Source organism: Phyllobates terribilis, unplaced genomic scaffold (assembly GCF_046119375.1).
Source record: "Phyllobates terribilis strain yellow unplaced genomic scaffold, ASM4611937v1 Scaffold_5__5_contigs__length_657084704, whole genome shotgun sequence".
NCBI lineage: Eukaryota > Metazoa > Chordata > Amphibia > Anura > Dendrobatidae > Phyllobates > Phyllobates terribilis.
The window spans coordinates 26,816,519-26,842,155 of NW_027362765.1; the positions used below are offsets into that span (position 1 = coordinate 26,816,519).

General features: G+C 48.2%; 1 protein-coding gene across 5 annotated transcripts in view; it reads left to right on the top strand.

The window, feature by feature from the left end:
- LOC141271784 (uncharacterized) overlaps positions 1–25,637 on the top strand; it is a 182,803-nt gene that overhangs the window by 136,760 nt on the left and 20,406 nt on the right. Inside the window, exons 1-6 of one of the 5 annotated variants that reach the window (XM_073681926.1) lie at positions 8,008–8,164; positions 17,750–17,900; positions 18,030–18,209; positions 18,290–18,413; positions 18,499–18,596; positions 18,780–18,870. In XM_073681926.1, the coding sequence (XP_073538027.1) occupies positions 17,823–17,900; positions 18,030–18,209; positions 18,290–18,413; positions 18,499–18,596; positions 18,780–18,870 (571 nt within the window). In that variant the 5' untranslated portion in view covers positions 8,008–8,164; positions 17,750–17,822. Of the gene's footprint in view, positions 1–8,007; positions 8,227–17,749; positions 17,901–18,029; positions 18,210–18,289; positions 18,414–18,498; positions 18,597–18,779; positions 18,871–25,637 lie in introns of those variants that run through there. The other 4 variants (XM_073681927.1, XM_073681928.1, XM_073681929.1 and 1 more) reach the window with 4 other exon arrangements.

A 25,637-nucleotide genomic window follows, 5' to 3' on the forward strand; every position in this document is an offset into this window, starting at 1 on the left:
ACCACCCAGATGACAGTAAAACCCTCGGACACAGGAAGATCAGTAATAAAATCCATAGTGAGATGCGTCCAAGCGCACTAGGAACCTCCAGAGGACAAAGCAACCCCGCAGGAGGAGTATGTGAAGCCTTTGACCTGGCACACACAGTACACTGACGCACCCACTTAATGACTTCCTTCTGCCATCCAGGCCACCCAAAAACTGCGACTGATAAGTCTCTTATTCTCCGAAACTCCTGGATGACCTGCCAACCGAGACTCATGACACTCCACAAATAAATCTCTCCTAAAGGCTCTAGGCACGAACAACCTCCCATGGGGAGTGTTAGATGGAGCATCATCTTGAGCTTTCAGAATACCATTCTCCAAATCGGAGTCCAAAGCCGCCACCACAACTCCTTTCTGCAAAATGCTCTCCTCCTCCTCGGTACCGACCGCAGGAGAGAAGCTGCGAGATAAAGCATCGGCTTTAACATTCTTAGTACCAGGGATATAAGTAACAGAAAAATGAATCCGAGAAAAAAAAAGTGCCCACCTAGCTTGACGGGCATTCAAGCGCCTGGCAGCATCCAGATAGATCAAATTCTTATGATCTGTGAAAACCTGAATAGGAAATCTAGCGCCTTCCAAAAAATGACGCCAGTGTTCAAACGCAAGTTTAATAGCCAGAAACTCCCGATTTCCAACTTCATAATTCAGTTCGGTTTCCGAATTTTTTTTCAAAAAGAAGGCACAAGGATGTTCTCCACCCTTGTTCTCCTGAGATAAAACTGCTCCGACCCCCACTGATGAAGCATCGACCTCGACCAAAAAAGGCTTGGTCTCATCAGGCTGCATAAGGATAGGGGCAGAACTGAACCTCTCTTTGAGATACTCAAAAGCTTCAATGGCCTCAGTAGTCCACTGGGCCGTATTCGCACCTTTCCTGGTGAGATCAGTTAGAGGTTTAACAATTACAGAAAAATTCTTAATGAATTTCCTGTAATAATTGGCAAAACCCAAAAATCTCTGTATAGATTTCAAACCAATAGGCCTAGGCCATTCCTGCACAGCCTGAACCTTCACAGGGTCCATCTCAAAGCCCTCGCTGGAGACAATGTAGCCCAAAAAACTAATTTTCTGCACAGCAAACTCACATTTCTCCAGCTTAGCAAAGAGTGAATTATCACTCAATAACTGCAAAACTTCACGTACACTCTGCCAATGGGACTCTAGATCTGGTGAATAAATCAAAATGTCATCCAAACACACAACCACATTCTTACCAATCAAAGGTCTCAGGATGTCATTAATAAGGTTCTGAAAAAATGCAGGTGCATTGGTAAGACCGAAAGGCATCACCAGATTCTCAAAATGACCTATCCGAGTGTTAAAAGCAGTTTTCCATTCATCACCCTCCTTCACACGTAACAAATTGTATGCCCTTGAGATCAATTTTTGAGAACCACTTGGCTCCCACTAACTGGTTAAACAAGTCAGTAATTAACGGCAATGGGTAGGAATTGCGTACGGTAATCTTATTAATTTCACGAAAATCCAGGCATGGACGTAAACCGCCGTCCTTTTTTTTAACAAAGAAGAATCCGACTGCCACAGGCGACTTAGAAGGTCTAATGTGACCAGCAGCCATGCTAGTCTCTATGTACTCCTCCAAGGCCTTTCTTTCAGGGATAGTCAGATTAAACAAGCAACTTTTGGGAAGTGTAGCACCCGGAACAAACTCAATGGCGCAATCATAATCCCTATGAGGAGGTAAAACTTGCGACTCCTCCTCCGAAAAAACCCTCCAAAAATCTTGAATAGGTACCGGTAATTCCCCTTTTTCCACAGCCGCAATGCGACCATTACAACATTTATCATAGCACTTCGGACTCCAAGACTTAATCACATTAGTAGACCAGTCCAATAAAGGATTGTGCAGTTTTAACCAAGGGAATCCTAGAACAACTGGAGAGGGCAAATTATCCAAAACAACCAAGTCCAAAATTTCTTGGTGAACACCATTGATAGTGAGAGGAAATGCAGCAGTCTTGTGAGTTATACATTTCAAAGGAGTGTTATCAATTGCAACCACAGAAATAGGTGATGACAAAGGTTTGGATTTCAATTTAAGTTTTTCCAAAAACTCTTTATCAATAACATTAATTGTTGAACCACAATCCACAAATACCTGAAATTCAATCAAATCTCCCTGCAGAGTAGTACTCCCAGAAAGAAACACTCCTGCAGAGAGTAAACAAGCTATACGGGTGTAACTGACCTTTGTTCTTTCTTTACTTAAACAACGCTCACAATACTTAATCAAATGATCAGCTTTACCACAATAAAGACACAAACCTTCGGCGAATCTCCGATCTCTTTCTTGAGAGGGGAGTGACATCGCCCCAACCTCCATTGGTTCTCCGCTGTCAGAGCAGATTTTCTGGAAACTAGGACCTGAAGTTACAGAAGTTTTTACATCACTGACCCTGGACCTTATTCTCCTGTCCACACGAACAGCTAACTACATAGCTTCCTGCAGAGTCTCAGGTGCAGGAAATGCAATTAGCAAATCCTTGACCCTTTCACTCAGACCAGCAAGAAATAAACATTTCAGCGCAGAATCATTCCATTTAACTTCTGAGGCCCATCTCCTGAAGTGTGTGCAATAAATTTCAACATCATCTGACCCCTGATTCAAACGTCTAAGTTCTGATTCAGCAGAAGAGATTCGATCAGGATCGTCATATAATAGCCCCATAGCAGAAAAAAATTCTTCAACAGAACTTAAACACGGATCATTAGGTTGGAGAGAAAAGGCCCACCACTGTGGTTCATTGCGCAAAAGTGACATAAAACCAATGCGCTGTGATTCATTCCCAGAGGACCTTGGTCTCAAACAAAAATATAACAAACAAGCATTTTTAAAGGAAAAAAAATCTTGCTGTTTACCATAAAAACATCAGCCAGTCCTACCTTGGGTTTGACAAAATGCGCTCCAGGACAGCTACTCACGTGTTGCTGAAGATCGGCCACCTCCAGAGACAATCCCTGCAGGCATTGAGCCAATTCCTGGACGGAAACCATACTGATTCCCGAATGTCTTTCCTTTTAGTTTTTTTGGGGGGCTGGACTTACTGTTATGACCTGCAACAAAAACTAAGGCTAGTCTGAACGGAGATCTATAGAATAAAGGGAGAGGTCCCTAAAAGAACTAAGGACTGGGACAAAAATGGGACACCTCCTAACAGAAGTTGTTGCAGAGCAAAAAGACAAACTGACAAAAAGTACTAGAGGTCCCAGAGGACCAAGCGAACTGACAGAGATAGGCACCGAAGCACCTGGCTAGAAAGACAGTCTAGAAAACACTGAAGTCCAGCAAAGCCAGGAGGGCGGAGCTGGAATTTATAGGCAGCTGGTCACGTGACCGCAAAACACAATATAGCAAAAACTAACAGGAGGGTTCTAACAGTAGTCAAGGTGGGAGTGGATCAGGGCAACAGTGAGGGTTTTTTTGTTTCCAAGGTGATAAAGGGGCAGATTCTAGAGATGTTCTTCATGTGCAAGCGAAAAGAGCGGGCAAGAGACGGTATATGGGAGGTGAAGGAGAGATTGGTGTCAAACACAACGCCCAGACAACGCGCCTGCTGGCTCGGCATTATTGTGGTGCCACACACGGAGAGAGAGATGTCAGATTTAGGGAGGTGAGTATACGGCGGGAGCAGAAGAAGTTCAGTTTTGGAAAGGTTTAGTTTCAGGTGGAGAGCGGACATGATGTTAGAAACTGCGGCCAGACAGTCACTGGTGTTCTGTAGTACAGCGGGGTAAGGTCAGGGGAGGTGTATAGTTGTGTGTCATCAGCATAAAGATTGTACTGAAAACCAAATTTGCTGATGGTTTGTCCAATTGGGGCTGTGTAGAGCGAGAAGAGGGCCAAGGACTGAACCCAGAGGAACCCCAATAGTGAGAGGAAGGGGGGAAGAAGTGGAGCCAGCAAACGATACACTGAAAGAGCGGTCAGATAGGTAGGAGGAGAACCAAGAGAGAGCAGTGTCCTTTATGCCGATTGAGTGGAGCATAGAGAGTAGGAGGTGGTGGTCAAAGGTGTCAAAGGCTGCAGAGAGGTCAAGAAGAATGAACAGAGAGTGGTCACCATTACGTTTTGCTGTCAGAAGGTCATTGGTTACTTAATGAGTGCAGTTTCTGTAGAACGTAGGGGGCGGAAGCCGGACTCTGATGGGTCTAAAAGAGAGTGAGTGAAGAGGTAACTGGTAAGGCGGGAGTAGACCAGGCGCTCCAAGAGTTTAGAGATGAAGGGAAGATTGGAGACTGGTCTGTAGTTGTTTGTGCAGGAAGGGTCAAGAGAGGGCTTTTTTAATAATGGAGTAATGATGGAGTGTTTGAAGGAGGAGGGGAAGATACCAGAAGAGAGGGAGAGGTTGAAGATTTTAGTTAGGTGAGTAGTGACGACTGAAGAGAGAGACTGGAGGAGATGTGAGATGTGACAAAAAAAACCATGTGTGAACAGAGAATTCTGGTTTCTCATAGACTTTGCTGGTACTGCAAATTGCAGCTGAAAATTTGCATAAAAATCTGCAGAAAAAAACACTAAAAAACCCCAACATGTGTGAACATAGCTTTAGACCACATTGACAAGTTCAGTATTTCAGTATTTTAGATCAGTAAGCAAAACCAGGAGTAGAACAATAAGAGGGAAAGTATAATAGGAACACATCACCACTTCTGTATTTATCACCAACTCCTGGTTTTGGCTTACAAATACTGATGGAAAATACTGACCAAATACTGAACGTGTGAACGTGGCCTAAGTGAGAGACCGGGAGAAACTTCTACCAAGATGCCGCAAATCTATAACACAGAAAGTTCCGCTCCATACACCTAGTACACGCGCGGCTCGGCTCCGAACACGCGCGGCGCGGCTCCGTACACCTCGTACACGCGAGACTCGGCTCCGTACACCTCGTACACACACGGCTCCGCTCAGCACACCTCGTACACACGTGGCTCTGCTCCGTACACCTCGTACACACGCGGCTCCGTCCCGTACACACACGGCTCTGCTCCGTACACCTCATACACACACGGCTCCGCTCCGTACACCTCGTACACACGCGGCTCTGCTCCGCACACCTCGTACACGAGGCTCCGCTCCGTACCCCTCGTACACACGCGGCTCCCCTCAGTACGCCTCGTACACACGCGGCTCCGCTCCGTACGCCTCGTACACACGCGGCTCCGCTCCGTACGCCTCGTACACACGCGGCTCCGCTCCGTACGCATCGTACACACGCGGCTCCGCTCCGTACACACGCGGCTCCGCTCCGTATGCATCGTACACACGCGGCTCCGCTTCGTACAAGCGCGGCTCTGCTCCGTACGCCTCGTAGAAGCGCGGCTCCGCACGCCTCGTAGAAGCGCGGCTCCGCTCCGTACGCCTCGTACAAGCGCGGCTCCGCTCCGTACGCCTCGTACATGCGCGGCTCCGCTCCGTACGCCTCGCACAAGCACGGCTCCGCTCCGTACACGTGCGGCTCCGCTCCGTACGCCTCGTACACGTGCGGCTCCGCTCCGTACGCCTCGTACACGTGCGGCTGCGCTCCGTACACCTCGTACACACACGGCTCTGCTCCGCACACACGGCTCTGCTCCGTACACCTCGTACACGCGCGGCTCCGCTCAGCACACCTCGTACACGCGCGGCTCCGCTCCGTACACCTCGTACACACACGGCTCCGCTCCGTACACCTCGTACACACGCGGCTCCGCTCCGTACACCTCGTACACACGCGGCTCCGCTCCGTACACCTCGTACACTCGCGGCTCCGCTCCGTACACCTCGTACACACACGGCTCTGCTCCGTACACCTCGTACACACACGGTTCCGCTCCGTACACCTCGTACACTCGGTTCCGCTCCGTACAGCTCGTACACGCGCGGCTCTGCTTCGTACAGCTCGTACACACACGGCTCCGCTCAGCACACCTCGTACACACACGGCTCCGCTCCGTACACCTCGTACACACGCGGCTCCGCTCCGTACACCTCGTACACACGCGGCTCCGCTCCGTACACCACGTACACACGCGGCTCCGCTCCGTACACCTCGTACACTCGCGGCTCCGCTCCGTACACCTCGTACACACATGGCTCTGCTCCGTACACCTCGTACACTCGGTTCCGCTCCGTACACCTCATACACGCGCGGCTCTGCTCCGTACACCTCGTACACACACGGCTCCGCTCCGTACACCTCGTACACACGCGGCTCTGCTCCGTACACCTCGTACACACGCGGCTCTGCTCCGTACACCTCGTACACACGCGGCTCCGCCCCGTACACCTCGTACACACGCGGCTCCGCCCCGTACACCTCGTACACACACGGCTCCTCTCCGTACACGCGCGGCTCTGCTCCGTACACCTCGCACACACACGGCTCCGCTCCGTACACCTCGTACACACGCGGCTCTGCTCCGTACACGAGGCTCCGCTCCGTACCCCTCGTACACACGCAGCTCCGCTCAGTACGCCTCGTACACACGCGGCTCCGCTCCGTACGCCTCGTACACACGCGGCTCCGCTCCGTACGCCTCGTACACACGCGGCTCCGCTCCGTACGCCTCGTACACACGCGGCTCCGCTCCGTACGCCTCGTACACACGCGGCTCCGCTCCGTACGCCTCGTACACACGCGGCTCCGCTCCGTACGCCTCGTACACGCGCGGCTCCGCTCCGTACACCCCGTACACGCGCGGCTCCGCTCCGTACGCCTCGTACACGCGCGGCTCCGCTCCGTACGCCTCGTACACGCGCGGCTCCGCTCCGTACACCTCGTACACGCGCGGCTCCGCTCCGTACACCTCGTACACGCGCGGCTCCGCTCCGTACACCTCGTACACGCGCGGCTCCGCTCCGTACGCCTCGTACACGCGCGGCTCCGCTCCGTACGCCTCGTACACGCGCGGCTCCGCTCCGTACGCCTCGTACACGCGCGGCTCCGCTCCGTACGCCTCGTACACGCGCGGCTCCGCTCCGTACGCCTCGTACACGCGCGGCTCCGCTCCGTACACCTCGTACACGCGCGGCTCCGCTCCGTACACCTCGTACACGCGCGGCTCCGCTCCGTACACCTCGTACACACGCGGCTCTGCTCCGTACACCTCGTACACACACGGCTCTGCTCCGTACACCTCGTACACACACGGCTCTGCTCCGTACACCTCGTACACACACGGCTCTGCTCCGTACACCTCGTACACACACGGCTCTGCTCCGTACACCTCGTACACACACGGCTCTGCTCCGTACACCTCGTACACACACGGCTCCGCTCCGTACACCTCGTACACACGCGGCTCTGCTCCGTACACGAGGCTCCGCTCCGTACCCCTCGTACACACGCAGCTCCGCTCAGTACGCCTCGTACACACGCGGCTCCGCTCCGTACGCCTCGTACACACGCGGCTCCGCTCCGTACGCCTCGTACACACGCGGCTCCGCTCCGTACGCCTCGTACACACGCGGCTCCGCTCCGTACGCCTCGTACACGCGCGGCTCCGCTCCGTACGCCTCGTACACGCGCGGCTCCGCTCCGTACACCCCGTACACACGCGGCTCTGCTCCGTACACCTCGTACACGCGCGGCTCCGCTCCGTACGCCTCGTACACACGCGGCTCCGCTCCGTACACCTCGTACAAGCGCGGCTCCGCTCCGTACACCTCGTACAAGCGCGGCTCTGCTCCATACACCTCGTACACACACGGCTCTGCTCCGTACACCTCGTACACACACGGCTCTGCTCCGTACACCTCGTACACACACGGCTCTGCTCCGTACACCTCGTACACACGCGGCTCTGCTACATCCACACTGTAAACCCCTCCTGACCCCACACATAACCTTCCCCTCATCCAGCACCATGACAACCAGCACAGCAGAGTCCTGCATCCACTGAGGCCCCTGATCATGTGACCCCTGACTCCTCCCCTCCTGTGACCTCATCACAGGTCCTGTGCACACAGCCATATATGTGGTGTTGGTAGTGTCTAGAGTGGAGGTGATTCTTTGAGGGGATGATGTCACTGGAAGGGGCGGGGCCTCCTTCAGTCCAGTGAGTGAAGATCGGACACCAGGAAGCAGTGTTGTGCTGAGGCTGCTGGGAAGGTGAGGACTGAGGAGCTGCACCAAGGAGCCTGTGCAGGTGGGATGAGGACACAGGACTCCGTGTGAGTGATCTGAGGAGGGAGTTTAGAAGACCCCCAGCCCCATGCAAGTAACACGACCCCCTCCTTTTCCATGCCGACCCCCAGCACTCAGCCCCATGCAAGTAACAAGACCCCCTCCTTCCCCATACAGACCCCCAGCACTCAGCCCCATGCAAGTAACAAGACCCCCTCCTTCCCCACGCAAACCTCCAGCATGGAGCCCAACACAAGTAACTGCACCCCCTAATTCCCTTTGTAGACCCCCGACATGTATTCTCATGCTAGTAACAGGATTCCACCCTTCCTCACGCAGCCTCAGTAATAGAACCTTGTCCTTCCCCACAGAAACCCCCCCATAATGCAGCCCCATGGAAATAAAAGGACCCCCTCCTTCCCCATGCAGACCCCAGCACACAGCTCACGCAAGTGACAAAACCCCCTCCTTCCCCATGCAGACCCCCAGACCGCAGCCCCTTGAAAATGATAGGACCCCCTCCTTCCCCACGCAGACTCCCCAGTATGCAGCCCCATGCAATTAACAAGACCCCTCCTTAAATGTGCAGCCCCACACAAGTGTGAAAACCCCCTCCTTTTCCACACAGACCCACAGTATATAGCCCCATGCAATTAACAGGACCCCTTCCTTCCCCAAGCTTGCAGCTCCATGCAAGTAATGGGACTCCCTCCTTCACCACGCAGCCCCACGCAAGTAACAGGACCCCCTCCTACATCACACAGCCCCACGCAAGTAACAGGACCCCCTCCTGCATCACTCAGCACCAAACCAGTAACAGGACCTCCTCTCCATCCCCACGCAGACCCCCAGCACGCAGTCCCCCAAATGTAACAGTACCAACTCCTTCCCCATGTAGACACCCATGCAAATAACAGGACCCCCTTTTTCCCCACGCAGCCCCATGAAAGCTATAGCATCACCTCATTCCCCTCGCAGTCCCCCTGCACTCAGACCCACGCAAGTTACAGGACCCCCTACTTCCCCACACAAATCAACAGCCTGCAGCCCCATGTAAGTAACAGCACTCACTCCTTCCCCATGCAGACCCACCAGCATGCCCCCAACACGCAGCCCCACACAAGTAACAGGACCCCCCTCTTTCCCCACGCAGACCCCTCCAGCACACAGCCCCGCACAAGTAACCGGACCTCCTCTGTGACGATACAGCATTTATTGTTAATTATACCAGTTGTATTGTTTCATAGTTCAGGGCACATGAGCTGTCGTTCACACCAGTCTGTACATCTTCCTGTAGATTGGCTTGTTGTATGTTGTATGATGATTTGGTGAATGGCTGTTGATTCTCTATTGTATCAGTCCCTGCAGCTTATTGTTCTGTTTTCCTTGGGAACAAAGGTGCAGGTTGTTTGAACAATCGATGTTATTTGGTGACTGTCTGCAAACATTGCAGGATAAATATGCATGTTAATTGTCCACTGGAACAATGAGAGAGAGAATGACTCCTAGTGATGGCCAGTCCAGCTCTTCTTGGTGATCTGGCTCCGCTCGCCAAAAAGAGCCGGCTCTTTTGGATCCTAAATGGATCCCTATTAAATATGTGTTCACCATAGGTGAACACACATTTAAGGTGACGTAGATGCTGCTGAAACTCCGCCCACTCACAAATAGCCATGTAATTTAGAGAGTGGGCGGACTTTGTTCTGGTGGGCGGAGTTGGACCAGTGACGTACTATTACTTCATACGATGATCGCGCCCGCACACAAGCGGTGCGGGGCGATCGCCGCCGGGTGTACAACTGGTGCTATGTGCAGGGAGATGTCCCGCACCATTCCCTGCACATTAACCCCTGAAATGCTGCGATTGAAGTTGATCGCAGCATTCCGGTGGCAAGGGGAGGTAAGCGCCCATACTTGCCTCCTCACCGGCGTCCCACGCTGTCTGAGCCGGGTCCTGGTGATTGCCATGGTGACCTGGATGTCGTCATGACGACATCCGAGTCACCAGACAGGAGGAAGTTACTTTGATCGTGCGCTGCGCATGATCAGAGTATCTTCTCCCTGTGCAGCTCTGACCTGTATAGAGTAAAGAAAAAAAAATGACGACTATATGGCGACTAGTGTTGAGCGCAAGTGCTTGAGTTTGCATCGGTTGCTCGGGTATGCACTGAGTATCATGGGTGCTCGAGTGACATGCTGGAGTCTCCGCCCCATATGTTTTGCAGCTGTTATACAGCCAAAAAAACCTTGCAGGGATTGCCTGCCATGCACGAGCGATCCTCCACATGGTTTTTTTTGTGTGTCTAATAACCGTGAAACATGTGGGGCGGGGACTCGAGCATATGCGATACATGGTGCATACCCGAGTACCCGTTGCAAACTCAAGTAGCGAGCACTTGCACGCAAGACTAATGACAACTTATTCAATATGATGACCTAATGTTATCAAATTCTGTGTACCCCTGGGTTTAAAATGTTCAATATACCCCTTGATAAAATCTTTGAGGGGTCTAGTTTCCAAAATGGTGTCACTTCTGTGGGGTTTCCACTGTTTAGGTACATCAGGGGTTCACCAAACGCGACATGGCGTCCGTTAATTATTCAAGCAAATTTCACATTCAAAAAGTCAAATGGCGCTCCTTCCCTTCCGAACCCTGCCGTGTGCAGTGATTTTTTTTTTTTTTTTTTCCCCCACATATGGGTATTGGCGTGCTCAGGAGGAATTGCACAACAAATTTTGTGGTCCCATTTTTTTCCCTGATACCCTTGCGAAAAAAAAAAAAAAATAAAAATAAAAAAATTGGGGTCTAAAGTAACATTTTTGTGAAAAAAGTTAAATGTTAATTTTTTTCTTCCACATTCCAAAAATTCCTGTGAAGCACCTGAAGGGTTAATAAAGTTCTTGAATGTGGTTTTGAGCACCTTGGGGGGTGCAGTTTTTAGAATGGTGTCACTTTTGGGTATTTTCTGTCATAGTGGTCCCTAAAAAGAAATGGTTTTGTAAATTTTGCTGGAAAAATGCGAAATCGCTGGTCAACTTTTAGCCCTTATAACTTCCTAACCCCAAAAAAATTTGGTTCCAAAATTGTGCTGATGTGAAGTAGACATGTGGGAAATATTATTTATTAACTATTTTGTATGAGATATCTTTCGGATTTAAGGGCATGAAAATTCAAATTTAGAAAATTGAGAAATTTTCCAAATTTTTACCAAGTTTCCGATTATTTTTTTATTTTTATTTTTTTCTTTTGTCAAATAAACGCAAGTCATATCCAAGAAATTTTACCACTAACATGAAGTAAAATAGTCACGACAAAACAGCCTCAGAATCAGTGGGATCCATTGAAGCGTCCCAGATTAATTACATCATAAAGTGACAGTGGTCAGAATTGTAAAAATTGGCCTGGTCATTAACGTGCAAACCACCCTCCCGGGCAAATGGATTAAGGCTGCGTTCACACATTGCGTATTTTTGCGCGCTTTTTTGCGCGCGCTTTTTCAAAATAAACAATGTGCCTTGTGTCTGCCAGCAAAGTGAATGGGAAATTCATTTTGCCGTTCAGACACTGTGTGATTTTACGCAGCGCGAAAGCGCAGCTGCGTAAAGAATTGACATGTCCATTCTTTACGCAGCTGCGTCCTGCGCTTTCTCCTATTGTGCCCATTATAAGCGATGGAATTACGCAGCGGTGTTCACACACTGCGTAATTCCAGCGCTTTTTTATGGAGGCGCAGGAGAAACTATGGATACTCCACCTATCCGATGGTTGGGAGAGCCGTCCGGTCCGGTCCCGCCGCTTCCAGCATCTGCCGGTGAAGCGATCAGGTAACTAGCTTACCGGCTTCCGGTGAGCTGATTTACAAGCCAGTCACGTGACAGTCAGCTGATCGCTTCACGGCAGATGCTGGAAGCCGCGGGACCGGACCGGACGGCTCTCCCATCCATCGGATAGGTGAGTATCCATAGTTTTTTCTTTTAAAGCAGTGTATGTACTGCAGCCAGAAACTGTCTGTACATACACTGCTAGGGGGACACTCACACACACGACACACAGACACATAGATTACACTACATACATACACATACATTACATTACATACAGGTGTCCATGCTCCTCACACTTCATTTTCTCCTGCACCTCCGTAAAAAAACGCAGTGTGTGAATGGAGGTGCTTTTTTTACCTGCGTAAAAAAATGCAGGTAAAAAAAGCAGGAAAATACGCGCGCGTAAAAAAAGCAGGGAAATACGCAATGTGTGAACGCTGCTGCGTAATTCCATCGCTTATAATGGGCACAATAGGAGAAAGCGCAGGACACAGCTGCGTAAAGAATTGATATGTCAATTCTTTATGCGGCTGCGCTTTCGCGCTGCGTAAAATCACACAGTGTCTGAACGGCAAAGTGAATTTCCCATTCACTTTGCTGGCAGACACAAGGCACATTGCGTATTTTGAAAAAGCGCGCGAAATACGGAATGTGTGAACGCAGCCTAAGAGAATTAGTGGCTCTCACTGGGGTGCCGGCACCTATTAGTCACAGCAGGGATCTGTCTCTTTGTATCAGATCCTTCACCATGGACACATCACTAATACCTCCTCCCACCTTTCCCCTGTGGAAAATTCCCTGAATGACATCTGTGGGTAGAAAAGAGACCTCTCTCCTTCTCTAAGGGACTCTACAGGATGTCCGCTTAACCCCTTAACAACATTAGACGTACTAATACGCGTCTGTGCCCTGGGACTTAAGAGCCAGACCCGTATTAGTACGTCATCGCGATCGCGCGCGCGCGCACACAGGCGCGTCATGACAACATCCGGGTCACCAGACAGAAGGAAGATTTTTTGGACATGCGCAGTGCATCTCCAAACTATCTTCTCCCTGTCCAGCGCTGACAGCCTGCACGGCACAGGGATGGTGCTGCATTCCTGTGCCATGCAGACGATCAGAATAAAAAAAGTGATAGTCCCAGAGTGGTACAGAGTAAAAAAGTGTAAAAACTGTCAGAAAGTGAAAAAAAAAAAAAAATTGTAAAAATATTAAAAAACACAAAAAAATAATCCACCAAAAATAAAAATATAATGTACCCATCAATAAATATTATTATAAAAAAAAAACAATAAAAGTATTCATTTGGTATCGCCGCGTCCGGAACAACCTGACCTATAAAACTGTCCCACTAGTTAACCCCTTCAGTGAACACGGTAAAAAAAAAAAAAAAAACGAAGCAAAAAACAATGCTTTATCATCATACAGCCAAACAAAAAATGGAATAACACGCGATCAAAAAGACGAATATAAATAAAAATGGTACTGCTGAAAATGTAATCTCGTCCCGCAAAAAACAAGCCGCCATACAGCTCCATCAGCCGAAAAATAAAAGTTATAGCTCTCAGAATAAAGCTATGCTAAAAAATATTTTTTTCTATAAAATTGCTTTTATTATGTAAAAGTGCAAAACATAGAAAAACAATATAAATGTGGTACCGCTGTAAACGTACTGACCCAAAGAATAAAGCTGCCTTATCAATTTTACCACACACGGAGCAGAATAAAAAAAAAACAATAAAACAATTCCTGAATTGTTGGTTTTTGTTTATTCTGCCTCCCAAAAATCGGAATAGAAAGCGATCAAAAAATGTCACGTGCCTGAAAATGGCACCAATAACGTAAACTCATCCCGCAAAAAACAAGCCGTCACTTGACTGTCTGCCAAAATCTGGAAAAATTATAGCGCTCAAAATATGGCGATGCAAAAACTAAATTTTACAAAAAATGCATCTTTTAGTGTGTGACAGCTGTCAGTCATAAAAACCCGATATGATTCTGGTATCGCTGTAATCGCACCGACCCGAAGAATAAAGTCGTCTAATCACTTACACCGCACGAGGAACGGCGTAAAAAAGAAACTCTCGGGTTAGGGTTGGGCTAGGGTTAGGGCTGGGTTTGGGGTTAGGGTTGTGATGGGGTTGGGATTTTTTTCAAAAGTAAGAAAAAAAGATGACGATATGGCGACTACAGTCATGGCCAAAAGTATTGAGAATGAGACAAATAGTAATTTTTCCAAAGTTTACTGCTTCATTTTTTGTAATGGCAATTTGCATATACTCCTGAATGTCAAAGAGTGATCAGCTTAACAGCAATTACTGTACTTGCAAAGTCAATATTTGCCCAGAAAATGAACTTTAACCCCCAAAACACATTTCAACATCATTGCAGTCCTGCCTTAAAAGGAGCAGCTAACATCGTTTTAGCGATTGATCCATTAACACAGGTGTGGGTGTTGATGAGGACAGGACTGGCGATCAATCAGTCATGATTAAGTAAGAATGACATCACTGGACACTTTAAAAGGAGGCTGGTTCTTGGTATCATTGTTTCTCTTCAGTTAACCATGGTTATCTCTAAAGAAATACGTGCAGCCATCATTGCACTGCACAAAAATGGCCTAACAGGGAAGAGTATCGCAGCTACAAAGATTGCACCTCAGTCAACAATCTATCGCATCATTAAGAACTTCAAGGAGAGAGCTTCCATTGTTGTCAAAAAGGCTCCAGGGTGCCCAAGAAAGACCAGCAAGCGCCAGGACCTTATCTTAAAACTGTTTCAGCTGCGGGATCGGACTACCAGCAGTGCCGAGCTTGCTCAGGAATGGCAGCAGGCTGGTGTGAGTGCTTCTGCACGCACTGTGAGGCGGAGACTCTGAGCAAGGGCTGGTTTCATGGAGGGCAGCAAAGAAGCCACTTCTCTCCAGAAAAAACATCAGGGACCGACTGATATTCTGCAAAAGGTACAGGGAGTGGACTGCTGAGGACTGGGGCAAAGTCATTTTCTCTGATGAATCCCCTTTTCGATTGTTTGGGACATCTGTAAAACAGCTTATTCGGAGAAGAAGAGGTGAGCGCTACCACCAGTCTTGTCTCATGCCAACTGTAAAGCATCCTGAAACCATTCATGTTTGGGGTTGCTTCTCAGCCAAGGAAATCGGCTCACTCACAGTCTTGCCTAAAAACACAGCCATGAATAAAGAATGGTACCAGAATGTCCTCCAAGAGCAACTTCTCCCAACCGTCCAATAGCAGTTTGGCACCCAACAATGCCTTTTCCAGCATGATGGAGCACCTTGCCATAAAGCAAAGGTGATAACTAAATGGCTCATGGAACAAAACCTAGAGATTTTGGGTCCATGGCCTGGAAACTCCCCAGATCTTAATCCCATTGAGAGCTTGTGGACAAACAAAAACCAACAAATTCTGGCAAAATGCAAGCATTGATTATGCAAGAATGGACTGGTATCAGTCAGGATTTGGTCCAAAAGTTGATTGAGAGCATGCTAGGGAGAATTACAGAGGTCTTGAAGAAGAAGGGGCAACACTGCAAATATTGACTTGCTGCATTAACTCATTCTAACTGTCAATATAACCTATTGGTACTCATAATATGATTGCAATTATATTTCTGTATGTGATATAAACATCAGACAAACACTAATAAAGACCAGAGGTCAGCAGATCATGTGAAAATATAATTTTGGTGTCATTCTCAAAACTTTTGGCCATGACTGTAGTGTTGAGCGCAAGTGCTCGCTACTTGAGTTTGCATCGGGTGCTCAGGTATGCATTGAGTATCGTGGGTATTTGAGTGACATGCTCGAGTCTCCGCCCCATATGGTTCGCGGCCAAAAAAACTTTGCGGGTATTGCCTGCCATGCACGAGCGATCCCCGCATGTTTTTTTTTGGGTGTCTAATAACCGTGAAACATCTGGGCGGGGACTCGAGCATGTCACTCGAGCACATGCAGTACATGGTGCATACCTGAGTACCTGATGCAAATTCAAGTAGCGAGCACTTGCGCTCAAGACTAATGACAACTTATTCAATATGATGACCTAATGTTATCAAATTCTGTGTCGTACCTCTGGGTTCAAAATGTTCACTATACACCTTTAATAAAATCCTTGGGGGGTATAGTTTCCAAAATGGGGTCACTTGTGGGGGAGCTCCACTGTTTAGGCACATCAGGGGCTCTCCAAACGCGACATGGTGTCCGCTAACAAATTGAATGGAAAATCGGCTCAAATTGTTAGCGGACGCCATGTTGCGTTTGGAGAGCCCCTGCGTGCCTAAACATTGGAGCTCCCCCACAAGTGACCCCATTTTGGAAACTAGACCCCCCAAGGCTCCTATCTAGATGCATAGTGAGCACTTGGAACCCCCAGGTGCTTCACAAATTGATTTGTAAAAATAGTGTTTTTTTTTTTCACTTTTTCATTTTTACAAATCAATTTGTGACGCACCTGGGGGTTCCAAGTGCTCACTATGCATCTAGATAGGTGCCTTGGTGGGTCTAGTTTCCAAAATGGGGTCACTTGTGGGGGAGCTCCAATGTTTGGGCACACAGGGGCTCTTCACACACCTGTGAAGTGAAAACCATTTCCGGTGACCACCTCTTGAAGCTCATCAAGAGAATGCCAAGAGTGTGCTAAGCAGTCATCAAAGCAAAAGGTGGCTCCTTTGAAGAACCTAGAATATAAGACATATTTTCAGTTGTTTCACACTTTTTTGTTAAGTATATAATTCCACAAGTGTTAATTCATAGTTTTGATGCCTTCAGTGTGAATGTACAATTTTCATAGTCCTGAAAATACAGAAAAATGTTTAAATGAGACGGTGTGTCCAAACTTTTGGTCTGTACTGTATATTTAATTGTCTAAAATAATAATCAAAGCAAAGTATAAATATTTACCATAACAGTCAAGAGTCTTTAAATTCTTGTTTGAGGAATTGTCATCCATTCTTTCTTGGAAAATTCTTCCAGTTCTGTGAGATTCCTGGTCGTCTTGCATGCACTACTGTTTTGAGGTGTAGACACAGATTTTCAATGATGTTCAGATCAGGGAACTTTGAGAACCATTGTAAAACCTTCAGCTTGAGCATTTCAGGTCGTCTAGTTTGGATTTTGATGTGTGTTCAGGATCATTATCCATTTGTAGAAGCCATCCTCTCTTCAACTTCAGCTCTTTTACAGATGGTGTTATGTTTGCATTAATGAATTGGAGCATAAGTTGGTAAATATGCAACGTGTAGCCATTAGACAGACCAAACCTTAGATAGAAAGTACATGAACATATTCCCTACTATAAGTAAAAAGCAAAAGTGCATATAAATAACATGGGGTACTTAGTAAAACTCTGTTTTTCATTAAAGAAAAGCATAAAAGCCATCTCATTATCGCCAAGGTGAACCCAGTCATGACGGTCCTAACCTCTAATATTAAAACCTTACCATATGTCAAAGATGACCTGAATGTGAATAAGGGCTGAGCAGGACTGGGGTCCAACTGTGAACACCCAGACATGGGAAGCTATATAAACGGAATGTCCTCCTGAAATAAAGGAAGGCCTTACCCTTGTGTTCACTGAGTGCAAGAATCCAGCCTTATCCCATCTATCCAAATGGTATCCAAATACCTTCAGAGGGAGTTTGAGAATCTACAGCTGGAGGATCTCCAGTAATTGTATTATTACATGGGATTCTTTGAGGTTACATCGGCTCATCTTTTTCACATTCAGGTCCCTACGATATTGGATCCTCTCAGTGGAGATCTTCTATATTTAGACAATTTTTCTGATTTACCCATCGAGGATGGATCTGGAGAAGAACAATATGGCAGAGAGGCTATTACAACTCGCCCTAGAAATCCTCTTCCGGCTTACTGGAGAGGTGAGAGATTCTGATGATGTCACATTGCATCATTCTTATCTATGGGAATAACAGATGGTCAGAACTGGAGAGGTGAGAACTCTAGAAATGTCTGTAGTGAGATTTATTAATGTGTCTCTCCATAACCAGGATTACACAGTAGTGAAGAAGACCTCTAGTGAGCTCTGTCAGGACCCTGTGTCTGAGAGATGGGGAAGACCCCTGAGCCCAATCACGGGGCCTCCACCTCACCCCCTGATACATGAGGACATCACTGACCAGAAGATCCTAGAACTCGCCTACAAGATGATTGAGCTCCTGACTGGAGAGGTGATACTGCTGGGACATTAAGAAGGGAAAGGGGGGGTGGGGCGGGGGCGGGGAGATGACTGTATCATTGTTTGTGTCAGGTTCCTATAAGGTGTCAGGATGTCGCCGTCTTTTTCCCCATGGAAGAGTGGGAGTATTTAGAAGGACACAAAGATCTGTACAAGGACATCATGATGGAGGTTCCCCCGCCCCTCACACCACCAGGTAATAGACAGGACTAAGTACACACACACACTATAATTATCTCTATATAAAGAATGAATTAATTCCCTGTTTGTGTTTTCTCCAGTTTTAGTGAGTAAGAGGACAACACCAGAGGGATGTCCCCAGTCTCTTCTTCCACAAGACTTTAAACAAGAAGATCCCACTGTTCCTCAGGATCATCAGGTAGATGGAGAGAAGGTGTCATGAGGTCTCCCCTATGATGTGTAGATGGCTGTGAATGTATTGTGCTCAGTCATTTATTAGGTTTTATACTTGTGTAATGAGATCTGTGGAGATGGCAGGATTAGAGCTGATCATAGATGTGACTTCTCCATCTGTCTGTGACTTTTACAATATTTGTTTCAGGGTAAAGATCTGATCCATATTGATATTACAGAGACATATGTGAGGGTTGATGAGCGGTGTAAAGAGGAGTTTCCTACAGATAACTGTCCAGGTGAGTAGTAATCACTGCTGTATCAGCGGTGTAGTCCGGGCATATCACAATCATATGATCACCATTCTGCTGTTATATCCCTGCATGTTCCACCAACCAATACTTTTCAAATTACTTTGGGCATTGAAAGCCCTTCTTCTATAGAGCTTATAACCTGGAGGATCCACCTACCTCCTGGAATCAGAAAATGCTGACCCTTAACTGCCCAGATCTGTAAACTACAAAGCCAAATGACAGCATAAGTAGAATGTACTGACACGTTTGGGAATTATTTTAAGATAAATATTATGATGGGCCTGTAAGAGAAAGCAGAGGGCAATGATGCTGTTACCTTCGTACAACCTTGATACCTTATTGGATGAATCTACCTTTTCTTCTGTGCTGCTGAATGTGCTCATATGGTCCCTACAAGACCAGGTCCAGTCTTTGTAGCTAAACTTCGCTTTTATGACCGACAACATGAAATGTGCATTGAGGGCCAAGTGTGAATGTCTCTACAATAACAGCCGAGTTTCCTTTTATCCTGAATTTTCAATTTCTTTTAAAACCAATTAATTTCAAAGAGGATTGTGATAAACTACATAAAAAAATATCACATCTGTGTCATGATATATCTCTAAGCTGTGCGTGGCTGATGGGTGTAATATATATTTATTCACGCCTGCAGGAGATGTTCGCATGGCTCAAGCCTTGGTTTCATGACATCACTCCATGTCATACCTGGGCAAAGTGCGGCCTCTGGCTGTTCCAGTCCGGCCTGTGGTGCGAGACAGCCGAGGGGCTGGAAAACAGTGGGCCACACCGTGCCCGCACGCTACCCATCTCCTCTAAGTCTGTCTCCATCCTTGCTGACTGGATTTGTAGAGGAGGGCCCTGGGGAGGTTGTGTGGGGCTCTCATGCTGGACATAGGGGATGGTTGCTGTGTAGGGCTCTCATGCTGGACATTGGTGGGGGAGGGGAGGGAGGGGCTGTGTGTTGTACGGATACATAATGGCCATTGTGCGCGGTACAGAAGCGTGCCCGTTCGATCACCACTGGGAGCTCATTTTATATGACAGCTGAGACCCAATTGTCACTGCCAGGAGAAGTGTCCACTGCCCCCGACTGTTTAACCCCTAAATGCAGCAATCAATATGGATCACAGCATTTGGGAGGCTAGGAGAGGGAGGGGTCTCTCTCCCTTCTGAGCAGTGCCCCCACAATGTCATTGCAGGGGTTCAATACGTTGTCATGATGACCTCTGGGTCAGAGACTTACGGCAAGCCTGTTAGACCATTCCAGGATTATGGTCTAAGAGGCTTCTGTCAGTGTAATACTGACAGGTATAATGCATTGCAATGAATTATACCAGAGATCAGAGTAATAAAAGTTAAAATCCCATAGTGTGTCTAAGTAAAAAAAAAAATAAAAATTATACCAATGAATAGGTATATTTATGTAAAAACAAAAAAAGTAAACATATTTTGTATTGCCACATCCGGAACAACCCGTCCTATAAACCTGTCACGCTGGTTAATCCCTTCAGTAAACACTGTAAAAATAAAAACATTAAATAAACATGGCAAAAAAAGCCATGACAGCACCACGAGAGAGGGGATCCACCCACCAAGGACAGGTAACCTACAGGCTTAAAAGGGGCGGCACCTCTCTCTTGCCTCAGTTTGGGTTCCTGTCCTTGATTGAGGGAACCTGTGACTGGCTTGCCTGTTGAAGATGGATGATTCATTGTCTCATGGTGCGAGAGCTGACACTGTAGGAGAAATGATGACTGTCGAGCGGCGCCCCTGCCTTGGGTGGCATCTCTCAACTGAAGAGGCAGGGTGTTGAAGCTGCGCCGCTGCCTGGGGTTCGCAGCTCCAGCACTGCAGTGTGCGGCGGTTTCCGGGTCCTCCATAGTGTGGCTGCTCGCCTCTAAGCTCTATTAGAAGCCGAGGGCACGACATGGTGACGCCGGTGCGCACCCCTGGCAGTCACGTGACCGCACCCAGAAGTTCCGGTCGTGTGGGTGAGGACACTGGGGGAACGATAATTCAGGCTCAAACTACCAGCAGGTGGCGCGCCCAGAGTGTGGTTGCACCTGTCTTTAGGGGAGATGCTACCCGGAAGTGTGTGTGTTGTATTTTTTTTTTTGTTTGTTTATTTTTTTTTAAGAAAAAAATCCGTGACAGAGCAGGTGCAGATATAAAGGTAATCATGCACCATGACTCTGCTTCCCAGCAACTTCTGCCCCTATATTAACATGGAGTCAGAAAGTGAGCAGCAACTACAGCAGCTGCCGCCATCACCATCTCAGCGGCTGCTTGGGAAGCCCCAGGAGAAGCGAAGCTCTCGGGTTACTGGGGACACCAGCACCTCAGGAAAACGAGGATCTGCAAACAGGTCCATTCAGCGCAGCTCCTCCAGGATGGACGAATCTTCATCCTCCAGCGAAGATCCCCCGGCTGAGAAAGGTCCTTCCTCCAAACCGGTACCAGTTTTTTGAGTCGCTTGGGTAAGTGATCTTCGTGAAAGTTCACTTGGTAATAGGGTGTCCCTTCTTCTTGTTAGTTTTTACTAGAAGAAGTGCATCACCAAATTTAAGCACAAGGAGTTTGCGTTGTGTAAGGCCCTATTAGCAGACTCATACCCAAAAAGGCTGTGCCAGTCCTATATTAATCAGACTTTGGCAGGTGAGACCCCTAGTTTCGCTACAGGGTTAAAACTCTGGTCAAATCGGAGATCAGCAAGGCCCTCTCTAAAAAAGTAGAGCGAGAGGTGGATATGGATTATGAGGTATCCCCAGTCCCTGATGTCTCCCTCCCATCGAGCTATGAGGAGGACTGGTTCATCTTCTTCCTCATCCTCAGACAGTGCAGGACAGCATCGTTTTCCGCTAAATGAAGTTGATCTACTTTAAAGCGGTCCGCTCAACCATGGGTATTGTGGACACCAGACCAGAAAAATCGGTCCAAGGGCCTGGGTCAAAGGAAGAAAAGGTGTTTTCCGGTTAATGATAGATTCCAGGGACTGATACGTAAGGAGTGGGAAAAAACAGAGAGAAGGGGTGCTCTTCCCCCTTCCTTTAAGAGGAAATACCCCTTTGAGGACTCAACTTCATCCTCTTGGGAGAAAGCCCTGAGGCTAGATGTAGCCGTAACAAAGGCCTCTAGGAAATCATCTTTGCCTTTTGATGATATGGGAGTTCTTAAAGACCCTTTGGACAGAAAAGCCGATTCTTCCTGGGAAACAGTTGCCGGGGCCTTTAAAGGGGATTTTCCCACGAATGAAAGTTGATTTTAATTAATAGGTCTTGGAATAATAATAACTTCCACAATTGGATGTGTTTATCTCAGCACAGGAACATTTTTTTTTTTTAATCTTAAAAATGTGCCCCTGCTGTGTACTGTGTAATGGCTGTGTCTGACAGTGTACAGAACACGGTCTGTTCATACCACATCTCCTGGGCAGGGGAGGAAGGAAAAGAGTATACAGACATTACAGCACAGGGATCACAGCTGATTCTTTTTGTGAAGTAAAATCTTTCACTGCCTGTTTTTAAACAATGTTTTACTTCAAAGAAAGAACCAGATGTGTTCCCCTGCTGTAATGTCTGTATACTCTTTTGCTTCCTCCCCTGCTCAGGAAATATGGTATGATCAGACCATGTTCTGTACACTTTCAGACACAGCCATTACGCAGGGGAACATTTATAAGATTATCTCTGCACAGGAACATTTATTTTAAACACATCCAATTGTGGAAGTTATTATTATTCCAAGATCTATTGATTAAAATGAACTTTTGTTCGTGGGAAATCCCCTTTAAAGCCGGCGGTTGCAGCAACTTGTACGGCCAGGTCCTTGATGATATGGCTGGAGCAGCTTGAATCCCATCTAAAGGATAATACATCCAGGAAGGAGATTTTGTCCGACATCTCGCTTATGCAGGGAGCTGCAGATTTCCTGGCAGAAGCCCCTGCGGATTCTGTTAGGTTGGCGGCAAGGTCAGCCGCGATGTCTAATGCGGCCCGCAGAGTCTTATGGCTTAAGTGCTGGCCGGGGGATATCCAGGCCAGAACAAGACTGTGCTCTATCCCGTGTGAGGGGGAACACCTCTTTGGTCCGGCTCTGGATGAGATCTTGGACAAGGGGAGCGATACGAAGCTCTCGATAGGTTCTTGATTTATTTCCACCTTTAACCCCTTCCTGACCGGTGTCACAGCGTCTGTGACATGGAAATCTGTGCGTTCCCGACCCATGTCACAGCGTCTGTGACATGGAGGGATCACTTCCCTGCAGCGCCTCACTCAGGTGTCACAGTTGCTAGACAACCTAAAGTTGACCCCACGGGGGCTGGATTAACTCCCCCGTGCCTAGGACCCCTCCGATTGGCAGTTTCACTTTCACTTTAGTGAAACTGCCAATCGGAATGAATTAAATATTTCACCAATGAAAATTGGTGAAATATTTACAATCTGGGCATGGCCTGATGCTTATAGCATCAGACATTGGCTGGGGGGAGTGTCACCTCTGCCCCCCCCTCAGATCTGATTGGGGCTAGTGTCCATGTGATGCTAGCCCCTCCAATCAGATGTGGAGGGGGATATTTACAATGGCAGACCAAACTCCCCAGCTTTCATCCCGTCCGTGGAAGCTGAGTTGTTTGGTTACCCCAGACCTGCCAGTGACCCCCGCCACCTGCGATCCGTCGCCGCCCCCCATTGCCGCCGCTGTCACCGCCGGTAAATATTCCCCCCCTCCATCCCAGTCCAATTTCCTACCGCTCCCTCTCCCACGTCTTCATCCACAGGCTGGTGCTCTCCTTCTGCCAGCCGGTGTACGGTGATCACAGGCAGCAGCAGGGTCACTGTAAATCCCCTGCGCCTGTGATCACCCACCATCCCTCCCAGTGCTCACCCCCCTGTCCCGGTGCTCACCCCCCCCAACCCAGTGATCAACCCCCCCCCCCCTTGCTGCTGCCGGCTTCTGCCCCAGTGATCACTCCCCCCCCCCCCTATTGCTGCTACTGCCGGCTTCCTGCCCCCCATTTCTGCCTCAGCGTGCCCCTGAGTGCGCCCCCTACGCCTGACAGTCCCCACACGTGATTGCAGAAGTTTACACCAAGCACTCACACATACACACACGTACACTCACACTAATAATAAAGTTTTGATTTTTTTTTTTTTTTTTTTTTGCACACAAAATGTCCCGCTCAACCCAGTCTAGGGCGTACACAGCTGAGGAGGCATATTCTATTATTGCCTCCTAAGCTGATAGTGAGGGAGAGGACCCCACGTTCCGCTATTCCTCCCATTCTTCCTCCTCCAGTGACACCGAGCCGGCACCAAGACGACGTCAGAGGTCAAGACATCGTCCGGAGGTCGTGGAAGAAGACCCACAGCCATCTGTGAGTAACCCTCCACCTGGTGCTAGTCACGCCCAACCTAGCACCAGAGCCCCAGTGTGGACCCCCGTCCCTGAAAATTACACTCCACGGATTCCTGATTTCCTTCCCCAATCCAGTTTGAGACAGCAAACCTCAGGGAAATAGACTTTTTCAAAGTCTATTTCTCTGAGGCCATTGTCAGTCTCATGGTGGAGCAGACCAATATCTACGCCCAACAATTTTTGGCTGCAAACCCAAATTCAATGTTTTCTACTTGGAGTCCCGTTGACTCAGTAGAAATGTTGAAATATTGGGGACTAGTACTTCACATGGGGATTGTGAAGAAACCAGAAATCCGCCAATACTGGAGTACTGATATTTTATATCAAACTCCAGTGTTCGGAATGGTGATGACCCGCAAAAGATTTGAGGTCATTCACAAATTTTTACATTTCAGGGATAACGCGGACCGCCTTCCCCGCGATGACCCGAATTTTGACAGACTGTTCAAAATTTGTCCGGTCATCGAACACTTCAGCAACAAGTTTGCTGAAGTGTACGTTCCCCAAAGGGAAATTTCTGTGGATCAATCCCTCATCCTCTTCAAAGGGAGGCTTCAATTCCGACAATACCTGCCCAGTAAGAGGGCGAGGTACGGAATAAAACTCTACAAGCTGTGTGAGAGTGCCTCAGGGTACACTCACAGCTTTAGAGTGTACGAAGGAAAGGATTCGAGGATCCAGCCCCCAGAATGTCCACCTGCTCTGGAGGTGAGGGGGAAAATAGTGTGGGATTTGATCCGCCCACTGCTTGATAAAGGTTATCATGTATACGTTGATAACTTTTACACAAGCATCCCACTATTTCAGTCCCTCTCTGCCAGAGCTACCGCCGCTTGCAGTACTGTGCGCAGAACCCAGAGGGGTCTCCCTTTGACGCTAATTGAGCAGCCTCTCCCAAAGGGTGAGAGCCGAGCCCAATGTAGCGGCAACATGGTTGTGGTGAAGTTCAAAGACAAAAGGGATGTCTTTTTCTTTACCACAATCCATGGTCCCGGCAAAACGGCCACCACCGTTAGAAGTACCCCAGCACCGGTCCACAAACTGGACTGTGCCCTGGGGTACAACAAGCACATGGGGGGGGGGGGGGGGGGGTTGCTTTTTCTGATCAAGTCTTCCAGCCCTACAGTGCGATGCAGAAGGCGAAAGTTTGGTATAAAAAACTGGCCGTGCACATCGTTCAAATGGCACTGTATAACGCATACGTGCTATCACGATGTGCAGGCCAGACCTCCAACACCTTCCTCAACTTCCAGGAGGCTGTGATAAAGGCCCTGATTTTTAGACGTGAAGAAGAAGCGGGCCCCAGCACCCCTGGAACTCGAGTGTGGTACCAGGGCAAC